The sequence below is a fragment of the Panthera onca genome, chromosome D2 (assembly GCF_046562875.1).
Source record: "Panthera onca isolate mPanOnc1 chromosome D2, mPanOnc1 haplotype 2, whole genome shotgun sequence".
Lineage (NCBI taxonomy): Eukaryota > Metazoa > Chordata > Mammalia > Carnivora > Felidae > Panthera > Panthera onca.
The window spans coordinates 45,056,104-45,080,102 of NC_138349.1; the positions used below are offsets into that span (position 1 = coordinate 45,056,104).

The 23,999-nt window shown below is 44.0% G+C and overlaps 1 protein-coding gene across 3 annotated transcripts in view; it reads left to right on the top strand.

Moving 5' to 3' along the window:
• Nucleotides 1-6,138: 6,138 nt before the first annotated feature.
• Nucleotides 6,139-23,999, top strand: part of LOC144613236 (uncharacterized) — a 715,514-nt gene continuing 697,653 nt past the window's right edge. The window contains exon 1 of one of the 3 annotated variants that reach the window (XM_078435068.2): nucleotides 6,139-6,231. In XM_078435068.2, the coding sequence (XP_078291194.2) occupies nucleotides 6,186-6,231 (46 nt within the window). In that variant the 5' untranslated portion in view covers nucleotides 6,139-6,185. The remainder of the gene's footprint in view (nucleotides 6,232-23,999) is intronic. The other 2 variants (XM_078435070.2, XM_078435074.2) reach the window with 2 other exon arrangements.

Here is a 23,999-nt window from a genome sequence, read left to right on the forward strand (position 1 = left end):
TGGAATTTAAAGTAGTTATGATTACTATGCTAAGCGCTCCAATATAAAAAGTGGACAACATTCAAGAACAGAGAAGTGATGTAAGCAGAGGTTTGGAAACTCTAAAAAAGAATTAAAAGGAAATGCTAGAAAACCAAAAGCACTGTAATAGAGAGGAGGAATGCCTCTGACAGGCACATCGGCAGGCTAGAAATAGCCAAAGGAAGAATCAATGGGCTTAACCATGGGTCAATAGCAACTTCCCCAACTGAAATGCAGAGAAAAAGTATGAAAACAAAACACATCAAAACAAAAAACCCAAACAGAACGGAACACTGAAGAACTAAGGGATAATTTCAAAAGGTTGAATGCAGGCAAAATTGGAATATCAGAAGGAAAGAAAGAGAATGGAATAGAATAAATATTTGAGGTACTAATGGCTGATAACATTCTATTTAATGTTCCAAAACAAAAGACTCCAAACCACAGATCCAGGAACAGAGAACATCAAGCAGGTTAAATGAGCAACTTCCTCCTGACCCCAAACAAAAAAAACCTTCCCCAAACAACAACAACAACAACAACAACAACAACAACAACAAAAACAAAACAACTTTCATCTAGGCATATCTTAAGTTCTAGACAAAAAAAAAAAAAAAAAAAGACAATAAGAAAATCTTGAAAGAAACTAGTGAGTGGGCAGTGATTGTGGGAAATCATATACCTCCAGAGAGATAAGGATAAGAATTTTGCTACATTCCTAATCAGAAACTATTCAAGTAAGAAAAGGATGGAATGAAATACTTAAAGTGTTGATCAAAACACCCTCCCACTAAGAATTCTATATCCAGTAAAATGTTACTTCATAAGTGAAGAAGAAATCCTTTTTCAGGATAGCAAAAATTGAGGAAACTCATCACTACCATGCCTGTCCTTCAAGAAATGTTAAAATGTGTTCATTAGGCAGAATAAAAATGATATAGTTCAGAATCTTGGATCTACATAAAGAAAGGAAGAGCATTGGCAAAAGAATAAAAAATATGAAAGAAAATAATTTATTTTCTTATTCTTGATTGATCTAAAAGATATCTGAGGCAATAATAATGATCAGGTGATTATTTGCATATGGATAATTGAAATGAATGACAGCAATGTCTCAAGGGACAGAAGAGAAAAACTGGGAACACTGTTATCAGGTGCCTGTGCTACGCATGAAGAGGTATGGTGTTGTTTCAGCATAGATTTAGATTAGTTAAATATATGTATTGTGTATTCTTGGGCAATCACTAAATGCTTTTCTTAAAGCATATAACTGATACACTGAGAAGATAAAATTGAGTAACCTGAAACACCAATTAGAACCAGAGAAGGAAGGAAAAGAGGGACCAAAAAAGAAACAAAGAACAAATGCAACAATAGATAACAGTTACAAACATGGTGGAAATTAATCCAAATATACCAATGGTCACTTGAAAATTAGTTGGTCTCACCTCATGAAGATAAAAAGCTTCTGCACAGCAAAGGAAACAATCAACAAAACTAAAAGGCAACCAACGGAATGGGAAAAGATATTTGCAAATGACATATTGGATAAAGGGCTAGTATCCAAAATCTATAAAGAGCTCACCAAACTCCACAACCGAAAAACAAATAATCCAGTGAAGAAATGGGCAGAAAACATGAATAGACACTTCTCTAAAGAAGACATTCAGATGGCCAACAGGCACATGAAAAGATGCTCACTGTCACTCCTCATCAGGGAAATACAAATCAAAACCACACTCAGATATCACCTCACGCCAGTCAGAGTGGCCAAAATGAACAAATCAGGAGACTATAGATGCTGGAGAGGATGTGGAGAAACAGGAACCCTCTTGCACTGTTGGGAATGCAAACTGGTGCAGCCACTCTGGAAAACAGTGTGGAGGTTCCTCAAAAAATTAAAAATAGACCTACCGTATAACCCAGCACTAGCACTGCTAGGAATTTACTCAAGGGATACAGGAGTACTGATGCGTAGGGGCACTTGTACCCCAATGTTTATAGCAGCACTCTCAACAATAGCTAAATTATGGAAAGACCCTAAATGTCCATCAACTGACAAATGGATAAAGAAATTGTGGTTTATATACACAATGGAATACTACCTGGCAATGAGAAAGAATGAAATATGGCCATTTGCAGCAATGTGGATGGAACTGGAGAGTGTTATGCTAAGTGAAATAAGTCATACAGAGAAGGACAGATTCCATATGTTTTCACTCCTATGTGGATCCTGAGAAACTTAACAGAAGACCATGGGGGAGGGGAAGGAAAAAAAATGGTTAGAGAGGGAGGGAGCCAAAACGTTAGAGACTTCTAAAAACTGAGAACAAGCTGAGGGTTGATGGGGGGTGGAGGGAGTGGAAGGTGGGCGATGGGTATTGAGGAGGGCACCTTTTGGGATGAGCACTGGGTGTTGTATGGAAACCAACTTGACAATAAATTTCATAATAATAATAAAAAAATAAATTTAGTTGGTCTCAGTACACCAATCAAAAGACAGAGATTGTTGGAGTGGAGTGTATTAGAAAACAAAAGATCTAACAGTATGTTGTCTATAAGTGATCCACACACACAAAAATCTGTAAACACAAAGCTCCACTTAAAAGATTGGAGGAGTGCCTTGGTGGCTCAGTTGGTTAAGCGTCGACTTCAGCTAATGTCATGATTTCACAGTTCAGGCTTTGTGCTGACAGCTCAGAGCCTGGGGCCTGCTTCAGATTCTGTGTCTCCCTCTCTCTCTGCCCCTCCCCTGTTCGTGCTCTGTCTCTCTCTGTCTGTCTCTCAAAAATGAATAAATATTTAAAAAAATTAAAAAAAGATAAAAGGATGGAGATTAATATTGAAAGGCTCTTGTGAATATGTTTGCAGGGAAGCATGTGTAGGGAGGTCTGGACTGTATTTAAAAGCTTTTTTCGGGGTAGGGGGTGGGCAGGGATCCAGGGGTAATTTATCCTCACACTGATGATTGAAAGGCATCTTTCCCTTCGGCAGGAGGCTTTTTGGTCCTGGGGTTTCTAGGGTAGATGCTCTCAAGGTGTGGGACCTGAGCCAGCAGCATCACCATCACTTAGGAACCTGTTAGAGATGCAGAGTCTTGAGCTCCAACCCAGATCTGCTAAAACAGAGCTCTGGGGGTGGGGCCCAGTAATCTGTGTTCAACAAGCCCTCCAGGGTTTTTTGATGTTCATTCAAGTTTGAGAACCTCTGCTGTGGCACCTGTTTATATGAGTTTGGTCATGGATCACTATTTGGGCATCATCAAGAACAGGTACTCATTCTCAGACATATGCTTTCTTGTACTGATGACTGTATAGGGATAAATTTATTTTTCTAGCCAAACTATAACCTCCTGAAGGCCAGGGTGTGTCACATTTATCTGTAAATACTTTATGCCTTGCTCCTGAAGGGTTGGTCCAAGACCAGAAGCATAAGCATCACCTGGAAGCTTGTTAACAAGGTAGACTCTTGAGCCCTATCCTAGATCTACTGAATCTGTATTTAAAAACAAACAAACAAACATTTTTTTTAATGTTTACTTGTTTTTTGAGAGAGAGTGGTGGGGGGGACGGTGCAGAGAGAGAGGGAGACAAAACCCGAAGCAGGCTCCAGGCTCTGAGATTTCAGCACAGAGCCTGACATGGGGCTCGGACCCTGAACCGTGAGATCATGACCTGAGGTGCCCTGAATCTGCAATTTAACACCATCCCCTGAGAATGTTAAGTGAAAATTCGTTGAGCAATTGCGTAGAGAAAGTGCTTGTTAAGGAAAACATGTATTACAAATTGAGTAAAGAAAATAAAAACCATCATTTTTGTATTTTTATCAAGGGGGTCCTAGACTGAGATTTAGGACTACCTGGTTATATCTGGTGGGAATATGGTGCCTCCTGGAAAGAAAGATACCCAAAGGAAGAAGCGACCACGAAGATGTCCTGAACCATCCAGAGCCATGGGGATGTGGTTGGATGTGGACTTAGAAGCATTTGCTATTTCAGTTCTTGTCCTTGTCCTTACTCCTTTAGGTTTCACAGAAGAGGGGAGTCCCTTGGAAAACAGCTGTGCCTTACATAAAACCTGACAAGGCTTGCTTTTTTTTAATTTTTATTTTTTATTTTTTAAAATTTACATCCAAATTAGTTAGCATATAGTGCAACGCTGATTTCAGGAGTGACAAGGCTTGTTTCTCTAAGATTTAGGGCATGAGCTACACAGCTTTGACACTCCTGCAACAGAGCATATAATAAAGGGAGAGGGACCGCTGTGCAGCATTGAACTCCTGGGGTTCCAGGAGTTCAGCTGTAATGGGAAAGGGGACATCTGGCAGGAGACAAGAGGGACAGCAGCAGCACTCACACGGGGTGGACATGTCCATAAATACACCTGAGATATACCTGGGAACTCGAAGAAATACTTAAAGCACCCTGTAGGGACGTGGCCCACAGAAAAATGAGTTATTTTTGCTGATGTCACCCCATTGGCTCCCACAGGCTGTGCAGGGCTGGCTAAAGTCGCACTAACTCTCAAGAACAGTTTTCTGTTTTCTCTCATTCAGATCGTTCCTTCAAGGAACGATGGTTCCTTGCCTGCAGAAACATCCAGAACTCCTATAAGAAAAAGCCTAGGGAGCAATATTATGTGCGATAGTTCCTTTGCCCTGTGTGGGATTTTCTTTATTTTGGGAAATACAAATTTCATTAGTATCTCCTTGCAATGGATGATGTGGGCCAGCATATTTGTGAAATTCTTTGTACCATTTAGGCCTTATTCTCTTTGAATAATAGAGTCTGAAATTGGTTGAGCGGCAAACTACCCACGTTTCTCAGCTTTTATCTCACACTTTACGAGTTTCCCCCTAAGAACACTGTATTTGCTTTCTAGGACTTTGGTTGTGTGCTTTATTTCCTCCACGGAAAGACCCAGGTAAAGTTTAAATTACAGTTAATTGATAGAGGCCAAGAAGGAAGATAGAAAAATTTAATTAGTTTCCCTGCAAAATAATGTGTATTAATCTGACTTTCCACACTAGAGACTAACATATCTTAACTTAAGGTGCACATGAAGTGTTCTGTTTAAATATACAGGGTCTGAGTCATTCTCCCAGCTTATTTTCTGTCTAGACAGAGAAGAGACTCAAATCCCTTTTAAATTATAAAATTGTTCTGTGATTAGATATCATGGTTGTCTCCTGAGGCATTCATGGAACATCATAAATAGTTAACACCTGTTAACACTTGATTATTTAGGAGGCTTGAAGCAGATGCTGTTGGTATTTCATGCTCCATGCCCTCAGCTTACCTCTGCATTCAGCTGCTGTGTGTTGGGAGTTCTCGGGCGACCACCTCCCACCTCCAGCACCCAAGATTTTCAGCTTTCTGTTTTAGGTGCTTCTCCAAAGTGCAAGGAGCTTGCTCAGTACACAGGCTCAGGCCTGGAAGTGGGAGGGAGTTAGTGTCCCCCCAATAACCAACAACCACTGGGGCGGGAGTTAGTTGATGGATAGATGGCCCAACCCAACACAGGGTGTGGAGCTTCTAGGGGTGAGTGAGGGGGTCAGGAAGCTGGGGTTCCTTCTTGAACTTTTGAGGAAAAGTGATTTTTTTTTATTTAAACAAATTAGACTTTTAGCTCAAATAGAAAAAGAAATGAGAAATTTTCTGTTCACGGGGGCTTCCTTGAATTTCATGGCCTGGGTGGGATAGCCTTGATCCTGTTTACCCGTTTCTGTCTCTACTGGAGGAAAATTCCAGAAGCCAGAATTAGTAGTATTCAATTTAGCACATCCCCTGGTGCTGGGAAATGCCAGATCTTGTGCCCTTCTGTTCTTCAGAGGGCTTAAAAAGCCCTACTGTGAAACGTGCATGAGGGGTGTGTGTGTGTGTGTGTGTGTGGAAGGGTTTGTGGTTGTGGCAAATAACTAGAAAATACTGTTGCAGGAGGAGGTCACGGAGAGGACATGACCCTGGGTTTACCTGCCAGCTGCCTGGGGCAATCAGACCCCCTCAGGGGCTTCCCACCCCCTCCCCTGTGCTTGGCACGTGCTTTCCGCTCGCCTTCCCAGGCTGCAACCTGTTTCAAGTGCACAGCCTTGAGACCACCTGGATGGGACACGTGACTGAACCCACGCGAGACTTCTATAAAGACCGTTAAGCTTGGGGCCGGTAGATGTGGAGGTCTGTTTCGCTCATGGGCGCAGGGACGAGCCTGGTCGGTAAGTTTACCTGGCCGTTAAACCTGCCACTTATTCATCTGCAGTGGTCTCTTTCTTGGATCTTTCTTCGTTCTCCGCGTCCCTGGGCCAGTTTCAGGTTTCTGCAAGTCTGGTTGGTAAGTTATCCTTGCTGTAAAACTTGTCACTTACCTACGTGGAGTGGCTTTTTTTTTTTTTTCGGATCTCTCCTCGCTTTCTGTGTCCTCGCGCCAGTTTCAGGTTTCACTAGGGGAGCTCCCAGAGCTGTGACCTGGCAATAGGTGAGCTACCCGGAGACTAAAAAAACGGCATTGGCAGAGAGGCGGCCATGGAGAGAATCCCAGGTGGGTGCCGCGTCTCTCTGGGGGGAGGGGTGGCCTGTACCCCTGGTGCTTGCGGACCGTTGTGTGAACAGAGGGACGCTCTGTTGAGCTGGGTAAAGTACCCGGTGGAGAAAGGAAGCATGTGGCGCACGGAGGTCTAGCGTCTCCTGTGGGTAGCTTAGCCGCCGATGCCCAACTAGGGTAGGGGTTGAAGCTTGAGTTAGAAAGTTGGAAGAAGAGCAGAGGTTGAAAGAAGGACGGGTAGGTGTTTACTATGTGGCTGGCATCAAGACTGGTAGGCTAGGTAGGAGAGCAGGAGGAGTTGGGAAGCTTAGTATAAGGGCCTACAGAACTAGGAGGGTGCAGTCCTTCTGGGTTGAGGTCTGGAGCAGTTTGTGGCAAAGTTGCTTTCTTTGGCCTCTTTGCTTTCTGTGTTTGGAACCAGTTTTAAATTTCACCTGAGGAAGTCCCGGAGTTACCTATGAATCAACATGTGCGGAGAGGAGATAGAACAAAAAGGATTATGGAGCCCTTCAGGTGTAGGGATCTTGCCTTATGGTTTCCTTTTGAATTTGATGTTTATACTAAATGTTTGTCATCTATACTTCTGCAGCCTCGAAAGGGAAGGTGGAGAAGGGAAGGCAGAGTCCATAATCTGATGCTCATTTGTAATCAATTTAAAATCTCTTTCGGGAAGAGAACAGTTTACTGTTCTGCTTTGGTTGGTAATGTCAAATAATGAACGCCTCACCTATGTTATGCAGGGGCTGCTGGGAGGTCTGTGATGAGGAGTCTGAGGTCATAAGCAGGTGTAACGGGAAGGTAATTAGTATGACCCTATCAAACTAGTTGTGGGTTTAGGAGGGGAGAATAGCTGTGGTTGTAAAACCTCTTTGCCATCCTTGAGCCAATTTCATGTTAACTAGTCGTACTCCTCAGCTGAGAGGACTCCACGAAGTCTGGTGGAGTTCTAAATTTATCAGATCTCACTGTTCAGGTTCTTGGTTGCAAACCAAGGGAATTAAGCAGAAAACAAAAATATTGTAGGATATTGGGTAGTTGACTGAGTCTCTAGGAAGACTGGAGAACCCAGCTCAGAAAATGAGCGGTAACCAAGATCAGCTGGGCATGGCCCTAGGCAGGGGATCCCTGGTGTTGCTGGTTGTTGTATGGACCCCACAACTGCTCTGGGACTTTCCCTGCAACATTCTCAGACTTGTGGAAAGTTTAATTTGTTAAAAATTTCAAGCCTACACAATAAAGCATGACGAATCTCCATGAATCAATTCCCACATTCCCTATTATAGTTCTGCTAACTTTATTTAATCTGTCTTCCATTTAACTTTTTTTGGAGTGTTTTGAAGCAATCTTAGACCTCACAATAAGTCACTTACAAATACTTCCTATCTTTTTTTTTTACCAGATGACTTTTTAAAAACAAAACTTACCCACGATACTACCCTAACTTGAGATGCTGTCTTTCCTATAAATTCGTGTAGGATTCTGCTCACTGGTAAATCTTTTCTATTTAAGTTTCATCATCCTATGCCTACACCCTTGCAGCCTCATAGCTGGGGAGGGAATGTTCATCCTTTTGGTATCCATGATAGAAAATTAAGCCATTCTCCACACCCACTCCCCCCAGGCCCACCTGTCCTGGAATTACTTCTTAACAAGAAGGGTGTATACATTCTGGGCAGACAAAATGGTAGATAAAGCATACTAGAGATCAGAACATGCTCACACGGCCATCAGATGAGTAGCCACTTGTCAAAATTGCAATTTAAATTTCCCAATTGCCTTTGACTTCCAGCCTAGCGTTCTTCTATAACTCTATAAAAACACTTTGATTGTCATTAAGCTTTGATTTAAAGAGATATGGTTTCCACCTGGATGGAAGGCTATTTTCTTGGGAGGTTTATTAGCAGTAACATGTAAATCTATGCAACTTTCTTTTGATACGTTCTCTTGGGAAAAATTACACCAAGAAATTATTAATGTACATGAAAACAACAGTTAAAATTCCCAGAGGATAATCGAAGCATTGAATATCTTTACATATTTTAAGGCCTTGGCCAATATTACTGGAGGGTGGCAAGGTTGGAAAGAATGTTAAAATTTCCCTGTTGATAAACTTGGTCAGTGAATGTTCTTATGCCAGGAGAATTAAGGTTGTTTCTGGTAGTAAGATGTAGGCTCTTGGCTTGATCTGGTAGAATCCTTAATGCAAATCTTCCTTTTCGAGAAGTAGGATGCATAACTTGTCATAAACCAAATGTTCACCTTTATTTGTGCTTCCTATGGTCTCACTGTTTTTAATCCTCCTCACCAGAGATCATGAGTGATCACAATCATATTTTCTTAAATTTAAGAGCATGTGAGCAAGTGAGGGAGGGGCAGAGAAAGAGCTCTGGAGAGTGAGGATCCCATGTAGGCTCCACATTGTTAGTGTGGAGCCTGATGAGGGCCTCTAACTCCACCCAGGTGTTCTTTACAATCTAACTTCTAACCTTTGCCATCACTGGGGATCAGAGTTTGTAAAACTCAACAAGTATCTATTGATCTACTCATCACAGAGGTGGAGTGCATAGTAAGGTACTTGGCCCTCCAAGGGATCAGGGGAGATTAGAAGAACACTTTTATAAGATGAAGGTATCAGAAAGGAGATGAAATCTAAAAAGCCCTCAGTGTTTAGAGAGGGCAAAGAATCTTGCTTGGAGAGATCTAGGAAGCCTTTCTGGTATACGTGGCATCTGAGCCGGAGTTTTTTGTTCTTTTTATTTTATTTTATTTAATTTTTTTTAACGTTTATTTATTTTTGAGACAGAGAGACAGAGCATGAATGGGGGAGGGTCAGAGAGAGAGAGGGAGACACAGAATCTGAAACAGGCTCCAGGCTCTGAGTTGTCAGCACAGAGCCCGACGCGGGGCTCGAACTCACGGACTGCGAGATCATGACCTGAGCTGAAGTCGGACACCCAACCGACTGAGCCACCCAGGCGCCCCTGAGCCGGAGTTTTAATACTAGTTCAAGGGCATTTCACATGGAAACTCAAAGTACAGGCAGGCACTAGGAGTTGCCCAGCTTAATTGGTTTGTGTGTGTATGTAAGCAAGTGTAAAAAATTGTCCTGCAATTAGATTGACTGAAAACCAGGCCTTTCAGAGTTCATTAGCAAAGGCTAGAAGCAGAAGTTTCAAAACTTAGTAACAAAAACTACCTGGAGAAATAAGTACTCTCACGAGATCTAGTGCAAGGGCACTGCCCTAGCTGGCCCCAGTCCCAAGGACTGGGCAGACACAATGGGCCCACAGCCTAGGGGGAGGTGCCCCTGGGGACAACTGCTCCCTGGCTCTCTGAGCAGGCCTCTGACATGTTTCTCCTGGTCTTCCATAGATAACTTTCTGGTGGTGGTGTTTTGGCCTGCTGCTCACCAGCTGAGGAAGGCTTTAAACCAGAACGGAGTTCCAGTCCTTTGCATTTGGATCTTGCTTGTGGATTTGTGCTAAAATCTGCAGGAGCAGGGTCTAGCACTCCGTGTGTGAATGCTTTCCACGCTGTGTGAAGGAGCTGGCCATATCCCTGGGTTTGGATATTGGCTTCAGTGTGTAGAAATCTGATCTCTGGCGAGTTACCATTTCCCCACCTGTAAAATGGTGGTAGCTGCCCTGTTCTTACAGGGTTGTGTCAAATAAGTTACTAGGTATAAAGAGCTTGTAGCGGTGTTATGGAGTGCTAACTACCACTGCCGCGCCTGTGTGTGTGTGTGTGTGTGTGTGTGTGGGGGGGGGGGGGGGGGGTTGAGTTGGGGAGGGGTGCTGGGATGCTTTATGTGCAGCCTTGAGAGTGAGGCCAGGAGTCTACAGCAAGAGCCCTGCATGCTGGCACACCTGGGCTTGCCCTGGATAAGAGTCTTCCTTTCTGAGCTCGAAATTATTTCAAGGGGCCAGGGGCTAACTTCACTACCCTTCTAGCTGCTGCTGGGGGAACTGGGTCGTCCTCCTGTAGTTCCTGAAGGCCAGCCTAGAAGAGGTCTTGGTGTGGCCCCGATGTGACTGTAGCTGCACTAGCCTGTCATACAATGAAATGACATGTGACCATCAGTGAGCAGCTCCTGTGGATTGCAGGTGCGACATATAAGGGCGACTAAGGATCCTTCCTGTGCCGGGAAGCTTCCATTCTAAGGCAATTCACACAACAGGATTACAGGGTACAAACGCATGCAAAGGGAGATATAGTTGTCAAGCTTAAAAGACCAAGACTGTGGCTAAAGGAGTAGGAAGTGAAAATTCAGGCAACTATAAATCTTTGAGCCATTTCTCTGAATTTTGAATGCATTGCCTTAGTCCATACAAAGCCTTACATTGCTGTTTTGGACAAGTTTTTCAGAGCAGAAAACCTAAAAGGAAGATTACCTCAGAAAACTAGTGCCCTGGAACATAAGGGCTGCAGCTCACTGGGTCAGACCATGCTTGACTGGAGGCATTGACCTCCACTGCGCCTCTGGGCTGAATCTGCGTGTCCCTAGAGGAAGCCAGCCCCAGGGTTCAGGGGACACGTGAGAATGGGAGCAAGGGTGTGGGACTGTCTGAGGGGAGCCTTTAGTGCCCTTACACTCAAGGGCGATTTCCCCTCCCAGGGAAGGGGGAAGGGCCCTATCACTTCTGTCTTGGGTGAGCTTAAGGCTTTGCTCCTGGTTCTTCCTCTCTTCCCTGGGAGCTCTTCCCTGCGGATGGCTTCAGAGGGGCATCTCTATATGGAAGGTGGACTCCCAACTGTGGAAGGAATGTCGGCCTCTGAATATGCCTTAGAGACCACACTGTCCAGTGGTTGCTGTCTTTTTTTTTTTTTTTTTTTTTTCCCCCTGGAGAATAACCAAATTTAGAAAAGTGCTACTCCTTATTTTACCTTCTTGTAAGGATATTCCTAGGTAAGGCCTATCCATTGGTAGCCTAAGAGGCTCTGGTTTGACCCAGCCCTTTTTTTAAGAAGAAAAATGGAGTTCTGGCGATGGGAGCCATTTACCTGCAGGACCTCAGCTCCACCTGTAAGTGGCAGGGATGAGATGGGGGACCCAGGTGCTCCTGGTTCTCTATTTTGGTGTCCTTTCCACTAAACACAGCAATGTGCTCAGATTCTGAAAGTTGTTAACATACTGTAGTTGCCTTAATCTCTTCCTTTCTCTTTAGATAGCCCCAAAGATGATGGGTCTTCTGTACAAGTTGACACCCCTTGGGATGTGGATATCCTACAAGGGAAGTGGAAACCTATAGCATTCTGTTCTTGAGATTTCTGAAGGTCTCCATTGATGAGCATTTTTTTGAAGAGAAGCTTAATAGGGCGGAGGATCTTTCTCTTCAGGAAAATGCCAACAGCTCACAGAATCCTTCTTAGCCTTTCTGACATTTCCCAGAGAACTTCCAAGTCCTTCACTGTGATTTGGAAATAATTAAGGACCTTACACCTTTTTGTAGTAATACGATTTCCCAAATGTGTTACACTTGTCAATGGTATAGGAGATGATTTTTAAGTAGTAGAAAGATCAGACATTTTTAATAGGTATAGGTATTTAATATATGCAATAACAGGAGCACAAAAAAAAACACTAACATTACTTAATGGACCTAAATATAAAAGCAAGGTGACTTGAGAAATATAAGTAACCAGACTTATCAAAAATTGGAACAGTGATTCCCCAATGTTACACAAGTACAGTTCGGGGGCCCACCCTTCATCAAGGCCACATGTAATGGGTATAAATTGAACTATTAAAACGGTCCTCAAAACCTGAGCACAACAGCAGAGCCCACAGTTCATAACTGTGAAGGAATTTTTTCGTTTCCACAAATAGGGGAGAATTTGGTCCTTGGTCTTTCACAAACAGTAAACATGATCCAGGGGCTTTTCCTGGGTAGTTTCAAGATTCTTCATCCCCCTATGGTACCCAGCTGTGGCTCTCCCCCTGCTAGCCATCTGCCCGCCCCCCCCCCCCTCCCAGGAGGCCCCTTTGGTGTTTGATTATGAGCAAGAGGAGAGCAAGTTTCTTCTGGACCTCCAATATTTCCCTGCCAGGGCCTTCTCTACACTGCTCACTCCGGTGGGTGACCTCACTCGGTCTGGCCTGTGATGCAGGTAGGAGGTGCAACTTGGCAGCATAGACTGTGTGCACCCCACGCCCCCAACCCTGTGCCACGGGTATTCACATGCAGAATAAGTACAGGTTCTTTGCTTTTCCAGGATCCTTAGAGCATTATGGAGCTCTTCTAAGCCAATGCAATCTGTTGGACCCCAGGGGGTCTGGGCTTGGCTGTGCCTCTCCACTATTCTCTCTTCTACGTTGTTGGTACTAGATGCACTTGTGGGGGTTGTTGCTCAGCGAAGCCCCTTCTAGTCTCACAACGCCGGTCTCTGCTAATGGATGGGAGGTGGATGCAGAGGCTCCTTTTCACACTCCCTTGTGTTTTCTCTCCATTCCTGTGGTTTTTTTTGTTTTTGTTTTTGTTTTTTGTTTTGTTTTTTTTTTTCTCTTCCCATTTAGATCTAGCCTGGATCCCTAGGTCATCTCATCCAGTCTCATGGTGGTGAGGGTTGTGGGGAGATCAGCAATGAACAGGATTGAAATGGTACTGTTCTTGAGTTTATATCCCATTTGGGATTAGAAATTCAAAAGGCAAAAGAATAGACCATAGTAATACAAGTTATAAGTTTATAAAAGGGAGGGTGGTTGAGCTAGAAATACTGCAACAAACATTGCTTAAAGTTTTGCTTAATCTTCAGAGGATCCTGGATTCTTAAAAGTGGAATTGTTAGGGAAAGAGTTCTTGTTTTCCAGCTTTTGGAAACCTATTCAGGTGTCTCAGGTGAGGGTGGTTATTCAGAAGTTTGGGATGCTTGGGGGCGTGTTTCTAATATTTTGAGCTAGGAATTAAAGGAAATAGTCACTGAAATAACACTCTGGGTCCAATTAGACCAACCATACTGTGACTTGAATGGGAATAATTTTAATGAATTAACTATGCCAGGGTATTACCTACTAATGTGTAAGCACCATAAAGAACACAGGAAGGTAGAGGGAGTGGTCCCTGTGTCTAGGGCTGTGGCAGAGCACCAGGGAAGGAATTACTCTTGATAGGGGTTCTCCCTCTCCCCACTTAGGGCAAAAATCTAGCTCTAATTAGAGAGGGCATGGCTGAGGCCAACAGGTTGGTCAAGTATGCTGAGGTGTTTCACCTCTGGTTCTCTCTGGGCACTAGGGTGCTAGCAGAAGTAGCCCCCAAGAATATGCCCTGCTGCAAAACTCCATGGGGAGCAACTTGTGAGCTTGGTGTAGCTGAATCCCCCTGGGGTGGTAGGTGGAGGTGGTGGTGAGTTTGAGTTCACATGGTGTCCTTTCAATACCATCTGCCGTGCTGGAGGAGTGAGCAGAGAAGATTACACCAGAACCAGGAGAAGCCCCTTCCTTCTTCAGCATCTCTCCAGCACCTTCTACCAGTGAAGCTTAACTTCCTGCAAGTTGGCAAGGGGAGAATGTTGTGGTATTCTGGGAAGCCAGTGGAAGACCTACCTGGAACTGAGGGGCAACCCCTGTTCCTTTATGGTTGAGGGTTCCTTCTGGGGTATTAATTCACCAGCACTTTTGGCTTTGTTCTAAAAATGCGAGTCCAACTCTTGTGGCTAGAGCAGGCTCCTAATTCATTGGCCTGTGACGAGAAGCCCTCTGTACTGAATGGTGAGTGCTCTGTGGATCTGGGTGCAGCAAAGTATTTGCAGCAGCCACTACTTCTACACTGTAGCTACTCCTGTTTCCCGTATTGCCTGCCTTTCTATGTTAGAAGGTAGGCTTTATGAGGGCAGGGGGCTTTTGTCTGGCTTATAGACTGCAGCCAGAAAAATGCTCGATTCATTTTTGGCAAATCAATGGATTTCCCATGAGTCCTAGGGAAAGTGCACCAATGGCCTTGGTGCACCTGGTGTTACTACTTCTTGGGCTCCAGAGGTCTCCCTCCCTAATCTTGAGCTGGTGAGCATTGAGACGTTCAGAGCAGGCCATAGTAGCTTTTAAATTAGCTGTATGTGTCAGCTCTGAAAGGGTATGACAGAACACAGTTTTTAATACTCCTTGACAAACATAAGGTTTGAGATTGCTCATTTCTCAAGGATTGTAGCAACCCATAACACCTGTCCTGGCCCAGGCTCTCTGGGCCTAGTTAACTACCAGTGGGGGATGTCTCTGACCAGGGAAGGCAAACCCAGGGTGGATAGCCTTCCTTGAAGGAATGCAGCTCTTCTCTGACCAGTGTCTCCTAACCCTCAGCTGTTCAGGAATTTCTACTCCTTAACCACTTACGACACCAGTGTATTCCATCTGTACTTTGGTTTCCACGTAAGAACCATTTCTGCTTGGATGTCTTATTTACTAGTACTGTTTTGAGAGAGGTCCTGTATTTCAGGAGAATCTGTTACTTTAGGATGAAAGTCTATACACACTTATAAATTTCACTGAACATCAAATCCTCTTAGACTGCAATGTAAAGGGCCAAATGTTTACCTTACTCGATAGTTTTATGCATCCAGAATTTTTTTTTTTTTAACGGGATTCAAGGAGCAGAACCTGAATCAGTCTGGACTTTGGCATCTGAGTAGAGGTCCAGGTAACTCAAGAGGAGACGAGTATAAATTCCGAATTCAGTTGGTGGTAAGTTTTCTGCTGTCCTCTAAATTTATCCTGGAGTCTGCAGTCAGGTCTTCTAAGATGATTGGTTTTGAAGCATGCATTCATGCCCTCAATCTTAGGAGCCAACACAAAGTTGAAGCTTTATCAATGCTAGATAGATCAATAGGGTTTGAAATGAAAGCCCATAAATCAAGAGTAAGCAGATGTTAATCCAAATCCTGTCACTATATTGGGAGGTTAGATAGAAGTTGGATGATGGTGTAAAAGGTCACCATGAGAAAAGACTTTTTAAGTGTTGCCTATTGTGTTCAGGAATCCTGTCTATGGAGGAGCATCTCTATCTACATAGTGTTGAAAGGTTCCCCCCCCCCCCCTTAACCCTCAGATTTAGATGTGAGAATGTGGGGAAGCGGGGGCCTGAGCTCTCTGGTCCTGTCTGAATCCATTAACATGGTGTTTTGGGAAGGCAGCTGGTGACCTGGCTGAGAGCCTTGGTTTTTTTCATTTGTAGTATAGGAAGGATGACCATAGGTACTCACAAGTTGGTTGGAAAGGTTAAATGTGATCCTCTAGGTCCAGTGTCTAGTACTCAGCCCATAGTAAACACTGAAACCTGTAGATGGGATTACTTTCATTGAATATGACGTGGCTTGAAGTGGCAAGTTCTCCAAAGCTGTGCCTTTCACTTTGAATTTAACTTTTCAGTTCAGAAGCCACTGGGATTCCTAGATGATTGTAAAGAGTTTTGAGTACCATGGATTCTGCTGACAAGCACGCTAGATTGGGGTCAAAAATGTTGCTTAAAGATAAACATTTCAGGCAACAGGAGAGACTCCATTTTTAAGGAATCCAGAATAAACATTCTTGGAAAACCTCTTCTTGAGTGTGCATTAACAGCAGATTTACCACAAATCATGTTCTAGTACTGATAAAGCTCAAGTTGAGTTGTGGGCAATAGACAAAATAGTGATAGAAAAGTTTGTTTCCCCTTTACTAAAGGAACCTGGCATGTTTGACAAGTCAATAAGCCTTTGATTTCTTTGTTGCTCTGTCACCCTTAGGACTCTGTCCCCATGGTTCAAGATGGCTGCTTAGGCTTGTCACCACATCTACATTCCAGTGGTCAGAAGTGAGGAAAGAACTAAAGGGCAGGCCTCCTTCAAGGAGTCTGAGAGTCCTACCTAACACTTACATTCCAGTGTTCAGAGCTTTGTCATTAAGCCGTACCTAGCAGCAGTGGTGGCCACATTTCATGTGCTCAAATATAATGTATTCTTTCCCTAGGAAGAAGGGAGAATGGATACTTGGGGGCAATTAGTAGTCTGTCACCTATCCCTTCCCTTTGTTCTCTAGCAAATCTGGTTAGCTACATTGGACCACTATACCCAAAGTGTGTTTATGTGCTTCTTTGGTAGACAATGACAAAGATTGGGCTCCCTCTTTTAAAACCACACTTAGAGGTGTTTTGCAGATGAGAAACTTAAGAGATGCTAAGTACCTGGTCCAAGATGACACAGTAAGTGATAGAGCTAGGATTTAAGTCCAGGTCAGTTTGACAGTAAAGCTGCCTTCTCTCTTCACCACCAGCAAGCTGCTGCCCGGAGTGGACAGGAAGGCTCCCTGTTGTGTGTCTGTGAGGCCATCTAAAAGCACACGTGTGCATCAGGTAAATTGCTGTGGAAATGTCCTCTGCTAGTCTAGTGGCAGATCAGGTGCATATTGGCCAAATGAACCAGACTCTAGGACTTGGGGCTTTTGCTCCAGAAGATTCTCTTGGGGTGCTGTAAGTCAAAAGAAGAAGGACTTTACCAAGTGTTGAAGAAACGACTTGACTTCCATCTTGAAAGAGGCAGTGGTTCATCTTCCAGAATCTAGTTTTCTTTCCTCTGTCCCTCTTCTTCCCGTACCCCCACCGCCCAGATAAATTTGTTGTAAAGTTTCTATCCCCTTAAATTTCAGTACAAAACAATGGGGGAAAGATCTTAATTTTGCTGGACTTTACACTGCTTAAAACCTAGGGTGTGCTCCATTAAAATGAAACCAAGAAATCGGAAAATACAAAACCTCACATTGTAATAGCTAGTGAAAGATCAGCCTTATGTATGTATATGCATGCTTGCAATGGGTTCTTTTTAACGTTTATTTTTGAGAGCAAAAGAGACAGAGCATGAGTGGGGGAGGGGCAGAGAGAGGGGGAGACACAGAATCCAAAGCAGGCTCCAGGCTGAGCTGTCAGCACAGATGGTTAACCTGACCGAGCCACATGGGAGACCCTGATGGGTTCTTTTAATTTTTATTTATTTATCTTTTTTGAGAGAACAAGCCAGTAGGGGAGGGACACGGGGAGAGGGAGAATCCCAAGCATATTCTGCACCATCAGAGCCTGACACAAGGCCTTGATCTCCTGAACTATGAGAACCATGAGATCTAACCAAAATCAAGAGTTAGAGGCTTAGTTGACTGAATCACTCAGGTGCCTCACTATTAGTTCTTGATGGAAGCACTACTCAGGGCATTGCAATGTGCTCTGCAGCAAGAAAGCAAAGGACCCTGGTGAGGGTATCCCTATGGATTTTGCGAAACATTTATTTAATTCTTTTGTTTGGCATTCATCACTTCATATCTTAGAAACGTTGCCGGGCTGCTGGGTACCAGAAGAATCCTAGGACAATTAAGGAGTAACATGCTGTCTCAGAAGGCATAAAGGCTTTGGAATCAGGTCTGGGTTCAGTAGTTATATTTTTAGACCTGTGACCCTAGGTTAGTCTTTATTTTTTATTTCCTCTTTTTTAGTTTGAGGGCCTTTCAAAGGTAGCCTGGAATCTTTTTTTTTTTTTTTTTTGTAAATTATTGTCAAGTTGGCTTACATACAACACCCAGTGCTCATCTCAAGTGCCCTCCTCACTGCCCATCACCCACTCCCCCCCCCCCCCCCCATCAACCCTCAGCTTGTTCTCTGTATTTAAGAGTCTCTTATGGTTTGCCTCCCTACCTCTCTGTTAATTATTTTTCCCCCTTTCCTTCCCCCATGGTCTTTTAAGTTTCTCATGATCCACCTATGAGTGAAAACCTAGGATATCTGACTTCTTTCACTTAGCATAATACCCTCCAGTTCCATCCACATTGCTGCAAATGGCATGACTTAATTCTTATTGCTAAGTAGTATTTCATTGCATATATAACCCCTCTTTATCCATTTAGCAGTTGATGGACCTTCAGGCTCTTTCCATAATTTGGCTATTGTTGAAAGTGCTGCTATATACACTGGGGTATGTGCGCCCCTATGCATCAGCACTCCTGTATCCCTTGGGTAAATTCCTAGTAGTGCTGTTGCTGAGTCGTAGGGTAGTTCTATTCTTAATTTTTTGAGGAACTTCCACACTGTTTTCCAGAGTGGCTGTACCAGTTTGCATTCCCACCAACAGTGCAAGAGGGTTCCTGTTACTCCACGTCATGGCCAGTGTTGATAGTTTCTGGAGTTGTTCATCTTAGTCACTCTGACTGGTGTGAGGTGGTATCTAAGTGTGGCTTTGATTTGTATCTCCCTGATGAGAGATGCTGAGCATCGTTTCATGTGTCTGTTGGCCATCTGAAGGTCTTCTTTGGAAAAGTGTCTATTCGTGTCATTTGCCCATTTCTTCACTGGATTCTTTTTTTTTTTTTTTTTTTTTCCCAGGTGTGGATTTTGGTGAGTAGGTTAGTCTTTAAATGTCAGTTTCTTCAGCTATCAAATAGGGATAATTACACCTGATTTGGGGATATTTTGGAAGACCTACATTTATCTCCTAAAACACTTGTAAGGGCTTAAGATCTAAGGTGTCACCATATTGTGTCACATAGACCAGAGGTCAGTGTGCACCTTGATCCTTTGTTGGGGACTCCCTTTAGTCCCAGTAAGCATTTTATTTCTGCTCTCTGTTGATGTGTGACTAAACAGCCCAAAACTTAGTTCCTTAAAACACAGAATTCTATAACCTGGGCAGGGCTCAGTAGGGGTAGCTCGTTGCTGTTCCAGGTGGTGGGGACAGGAGTCACTTGTGTGGCTGCATGTACTGGGAGCTTGGCTGGAGCAGACACTGAATGGCTTTACTTGCATATCTGGCACCTCTTTTGCAAAGACTGGAAAACCTGGTGGCTGGCTAGGTGCCTCTTTCCATGTGATCTCTCCAACTAAGTAGCCTACCTTACATGGTGGTGGAGAGCTCTAGGAGAGCAAAAGAAGCTACCAGGCTCCTTAGGGCCTAGGCCTGGAGCTGGTGTGGTGTCACATAGGCTATGTTCTTCTGCATCAGAGAAAGGCTCTGGTCTGTATTCAAGGGAAAAGGGACCTAGACTCTAAGTCTTGATGCGAGAAGGTAGAATTTGTGGTCCTCACTTCTATCCATGTCAATCATGACATAAAATTACCTTTTCTCCAGCTCTGTCTTGACCAGCAGCAGTGAAATGTTGGCAAATCCTAAATTAGGAAGGTCTAATTGCTGCCATCTGCCAGAACAAACTGGTGCTATAAACAGGCCCAGAAATCTGGGGCTCCAGGAGTGAAGTAGGGGAGCAAATGATCTCTCCAGAACCTTCCCCCCCCCCCCCCAAAGTGTCACCTTTACAAAAATTAACATAATCTATTAACATAACGGTTAAGGCTGTGGTGAAGTCAGGAAGCCATTTAAAGCAGCACCCTGAAATCACATACTGTAAAAGATCTCTTTTGTATTTTCCTCCCTATGAATAGCGATGCTCTCCACCCTCCCCTCTCCCCGGGACTAACTTGATATTAATTAGAACCTATACCTATCAGGATCAGAGCATCCTAGAAGCAGCCTATTCTAGATGTTGCTTGTGAGTGTACATTGCTTGTTGGTGTGTGCATTGGCATGTGAAGGTGAATGTGTCTGGGACTATGTGTGGATGTGCACGTGGGTGTGAGTATGTGTATGGAAGTGTGTGTGGGAGTGGGGAGACTGCATGGTGGTTGGGAGCGAACTCCAAACTGGGCAAAGGAAGGGAACCACGTGGAATCTTGATTCAAAGTGATGTGATTAGGACCTGCCAGCCGCTTGGACTATTGCTGGGCTCCAAAGCCTGTGGCTCCTTCTGCTCCTCACTGGTGATGCCACATTCATCTTCTTAAGTGATTGAAATAAATGATGCAATCCCTGCCAGTCTGAGGCCAGACACTGAAGGTGCAGGGATCAGGATGCCAGGCAGCTGAGCAGAGGGCTCCATGAGGTAAGCCAGTCACCAGTTCCAGAACCCAGACTACTCCCCCTTCATCCTGGTGATGGGTGCCCCTGAAGGGACTGCAGTGCAGTGTGAATAGTCCCTTCCCTTCTGCTTTTGAAGGGTGGTCCCCACCAGTCTGCACACACCCCTGTGGTGTTCACTTCAGGCTTACATACCTACCATATCCTCCCATGTTTTGTAAACCACTGAACTCTCATGGAGCTGGGAGGAGCAGAAGAGACCAGCATCTTTTATGTACCAGTCTTTCTACTCTTATAAAACTTTTCTTAAAACCTTCTGACAGCAGGATACAGTTTTGTTTCTTTAGCCTGAGAAAAATTTCCTTTTACTCATTTTCACTTTTAAACTGTATTTCTGTGGGTTTGTTTTAAGTTTGGAATGATTGATGGGTTTGCAGTGAAGGAAATAACAACTGAGTAAAAAAAACAACAAATGAATGGTGCTTTACCCCAATACGATTTGTTGGAAGTCTCATAGAGCAGAGTGCCCCGAGCCTGATGCCAAGCACCATTCAGGCCCCAGCAGCCCAGAGAAGACCATGTCCCTTCAGAGTTTCCATCACATTGGGCCTTGAGATGGACAGATTTAGTAGCCTGAATAAGATTTGTCTTGCAGAAAAGCCAGCATGAATAATTGAAGATACCAGCCTTGCTGACTGCCCAGTAGCACAGGAAGACTGGTCAGCTTTAGTCTTGTATGGAATGACTCTTAAGCGATGGATGGTCCCTGGAGGCCCATACTGGTGGAAAATGCCATTCAACAATACTATAGAAAAAAATCTGCCAGTGGACTAGCGAGTGGGACAATGTTTTATTCACGGTCTGCTTTCCAAGACCTTCTGCAACTCCCATGTAAAACCTGGATTGTGATAGTTTTTGTATTTTCTCTCAAACCAAGAAGTTGGTGGTTTTAATATAAAAAACAAGGTTGCTTCTCAACTGGCCTTCCACGGATTGTAGCTTAGCTCCCTAGCTTTGAGCTAATCAGATACCCTAACTTTTCCAGAAAAGACTCAAGATCTGGGGAAGGGATGCATTTCACCCAATGTCACCTGAGTAAAGAATTGCAAAGGTCTAGCAGTTAGGATCCGGTTGGGAGCCAGAAACCAAACAGTGATTTGAACGCGGAAGCTTCATGTAAAGAGTCATTAACTATTTACTGGAACTTTACTGTGGCCGGGGGATAGAGAACTCTAAGGGCTCAGAGTACTCAAGAAGTAACTGGGAAGGGGGACCTTCTGCCTGGAACTCAGACCATCTTAGAAGGGGGTATGGTGACAGATGGCAGACCAACTCACCAGGTTGCTGGTGGGGGCAGAGCTGGTCTATAGTTAGCTCTGGCACCAGGAAGCTGGCAGTCCTAGACCAGAAACTGCCTGTTGTGGGGCTGATGAAATTTCCCGGGAAGCTACCTGTGGAGGAGTGCTGCCCAATTCATTACCAGGAAACCTGTGTTTGGGTTGGGGCACCTGTGGAGCTCACTGGGGTTCTGTCTGCACAAGTGCCACTTCAGTTTGCTAGCGGGGAGCTTCATTTGTTGTCCCGCACACCAGCTCAGCACCACAGGAGCAAGAAGGCAACAAAACCTGCAGGAACCCGGAGCGGGGGTGGAACCAAAACCACAAAACCAGTCCTCTTGCCAGTCTCTCCAGCGCCCCTACTGACACAGGTTAATATTGTGCGGGTAGGCAAGGGAGAAATATTCTAGCATCCTAGGCTGGGCGATGAAGGGGGTTGGATTTAGAGCTCAGTGACAGTAAATGCTAGGCGGCACAGGGAACATTGGAACTTAATTCTTTTACCTTCTAGTGAGCTCATCCTTTTTCCACGTTATGTGGCATGCCCTTAATGATCATTTTCTCCTTAACTGTACACCGAGACCATAACTATGGTAGAATTTAGATATTGACAAAATATGATCTAGAACAAAGTATGATCTAGAACTTATTCTAAGTTTTCACACCTCCTCAGATCTGAATACTCAGGGCAATGATTAAAACTGAGCATGATACACTTGGGGCCACTGCATCACCAGAGAAATACCAGAATTGAGATAAAAAATTTAACACCTAGATTTTGAGCGTTTAATAATCTGGCTAGTGCAGGCAAGGAAATGTTTCTAGAGCCTGGAGCCTGCTTCAGATTCTGGGTCTCCCTGTCTTTCTGCCCCTCCCCTGCTCACTCTTTCTCTCAAACATTAAAAAAATTTTTTAAACTTAAAATGTAAGAATATTCAGTATTAAAATACTTTGTTTAGAACTTGGAGGATTACATGGGAGGTTTTATGGGCCAGTCCGGGAGGGGCGCACTTGTCCCAATCTATTGTCTGGAGCTCAGTTGCTTGGTCACCAGGGAACTATGCCTCTGGGTGAAAAAACCTTTTGGTGGACAACTAGCCAGAGCCTGTCTGAGGAGATTTATGTAGGATTGAACCCACCCAGGGTGTCAGCAGAGGGCCCAGTGTGGTTTTGATCCATCAGCTTCTCTCCTTTCTTTGAACATCACAGTTAACTCCGAGCTGGGGAAATAAGCTAAGCTGATTTGACTGGAGCAAACCTCAGGACTTTTAAAGAGAATGCTAGGACACAGACTTGGTCCACTGAGGTAATGACACAAGGTATAGAGTGGCCCTTCCCATGGGGAGGGAGCCTGCATTATGGGAAACCGTGGTTAGGATCCTGTGTGCGGAGCCAATTCAGAGGAAGCAAAGCCAAGAGACTAGTCCTGGTGATATCATTTGAGATAAGGATCCAGAAGGCACCTTGTGTCTAGTTATGTGACCCAGTACATTCCCTTTTAACCTCATCTGGCTTCGGTTGAGTTCTCTGTTGCTTGTAAAAATAATTCTCCATGTGGTATGCTACTGTAATTGGGGTCTGTTAATGCAAGACCTAGTGAAGGTATCTCATGAACATGGAAGTGAATTATAAAGATTTGCTTGGAGTGAAAGTAGAATCCAGCAAGGAACAACTCTAGCTGTCTGTTACTCTCAACCCTCTCCATATTCTCATGGTCTCACACATTCTTCTATTTCTACTGCACTGCTGATGTCTATGTCAGTCAGAACTTTGACTTGTACCCAACCATTATATTGGGGTCCTCGTGTTACCTGTTTACGGGACTGGTCCATTTGATAGGTCTTGTCCTGGCATCCCTTCTGGCTTAGCCTTTGTCCTGGAGTTTTCATTTATTTTAAACTTATTTTTTAAAATTACATCCAAGTTAGCATAGTGCAACAATGGTTTGAGGGGTAGATTCCTTAATGCCCCTTACCCATTTAGTCCATCCCCCCTCCCACAACCCCTCCAGTTATCCTCTGTTCTCCATATTTAAGAGTCTCTTATGTTTTGTCCCCCTTCCTGTCTTTATATCTTTGCTTTTCTTCCCTTCTGTTCATCTGTTGTGTATCTTCAAGTGCTCATATGAGTGAAAACACATATTTGTCTTTCTCTAACTTGGTTTAGCATAATACCCTCTAGTTCCATCCATGTAGTTGCAGATAGCAAGATTTCATTCTTTTTGATTGCCGAGTAATACTCCATTGTGTGTATA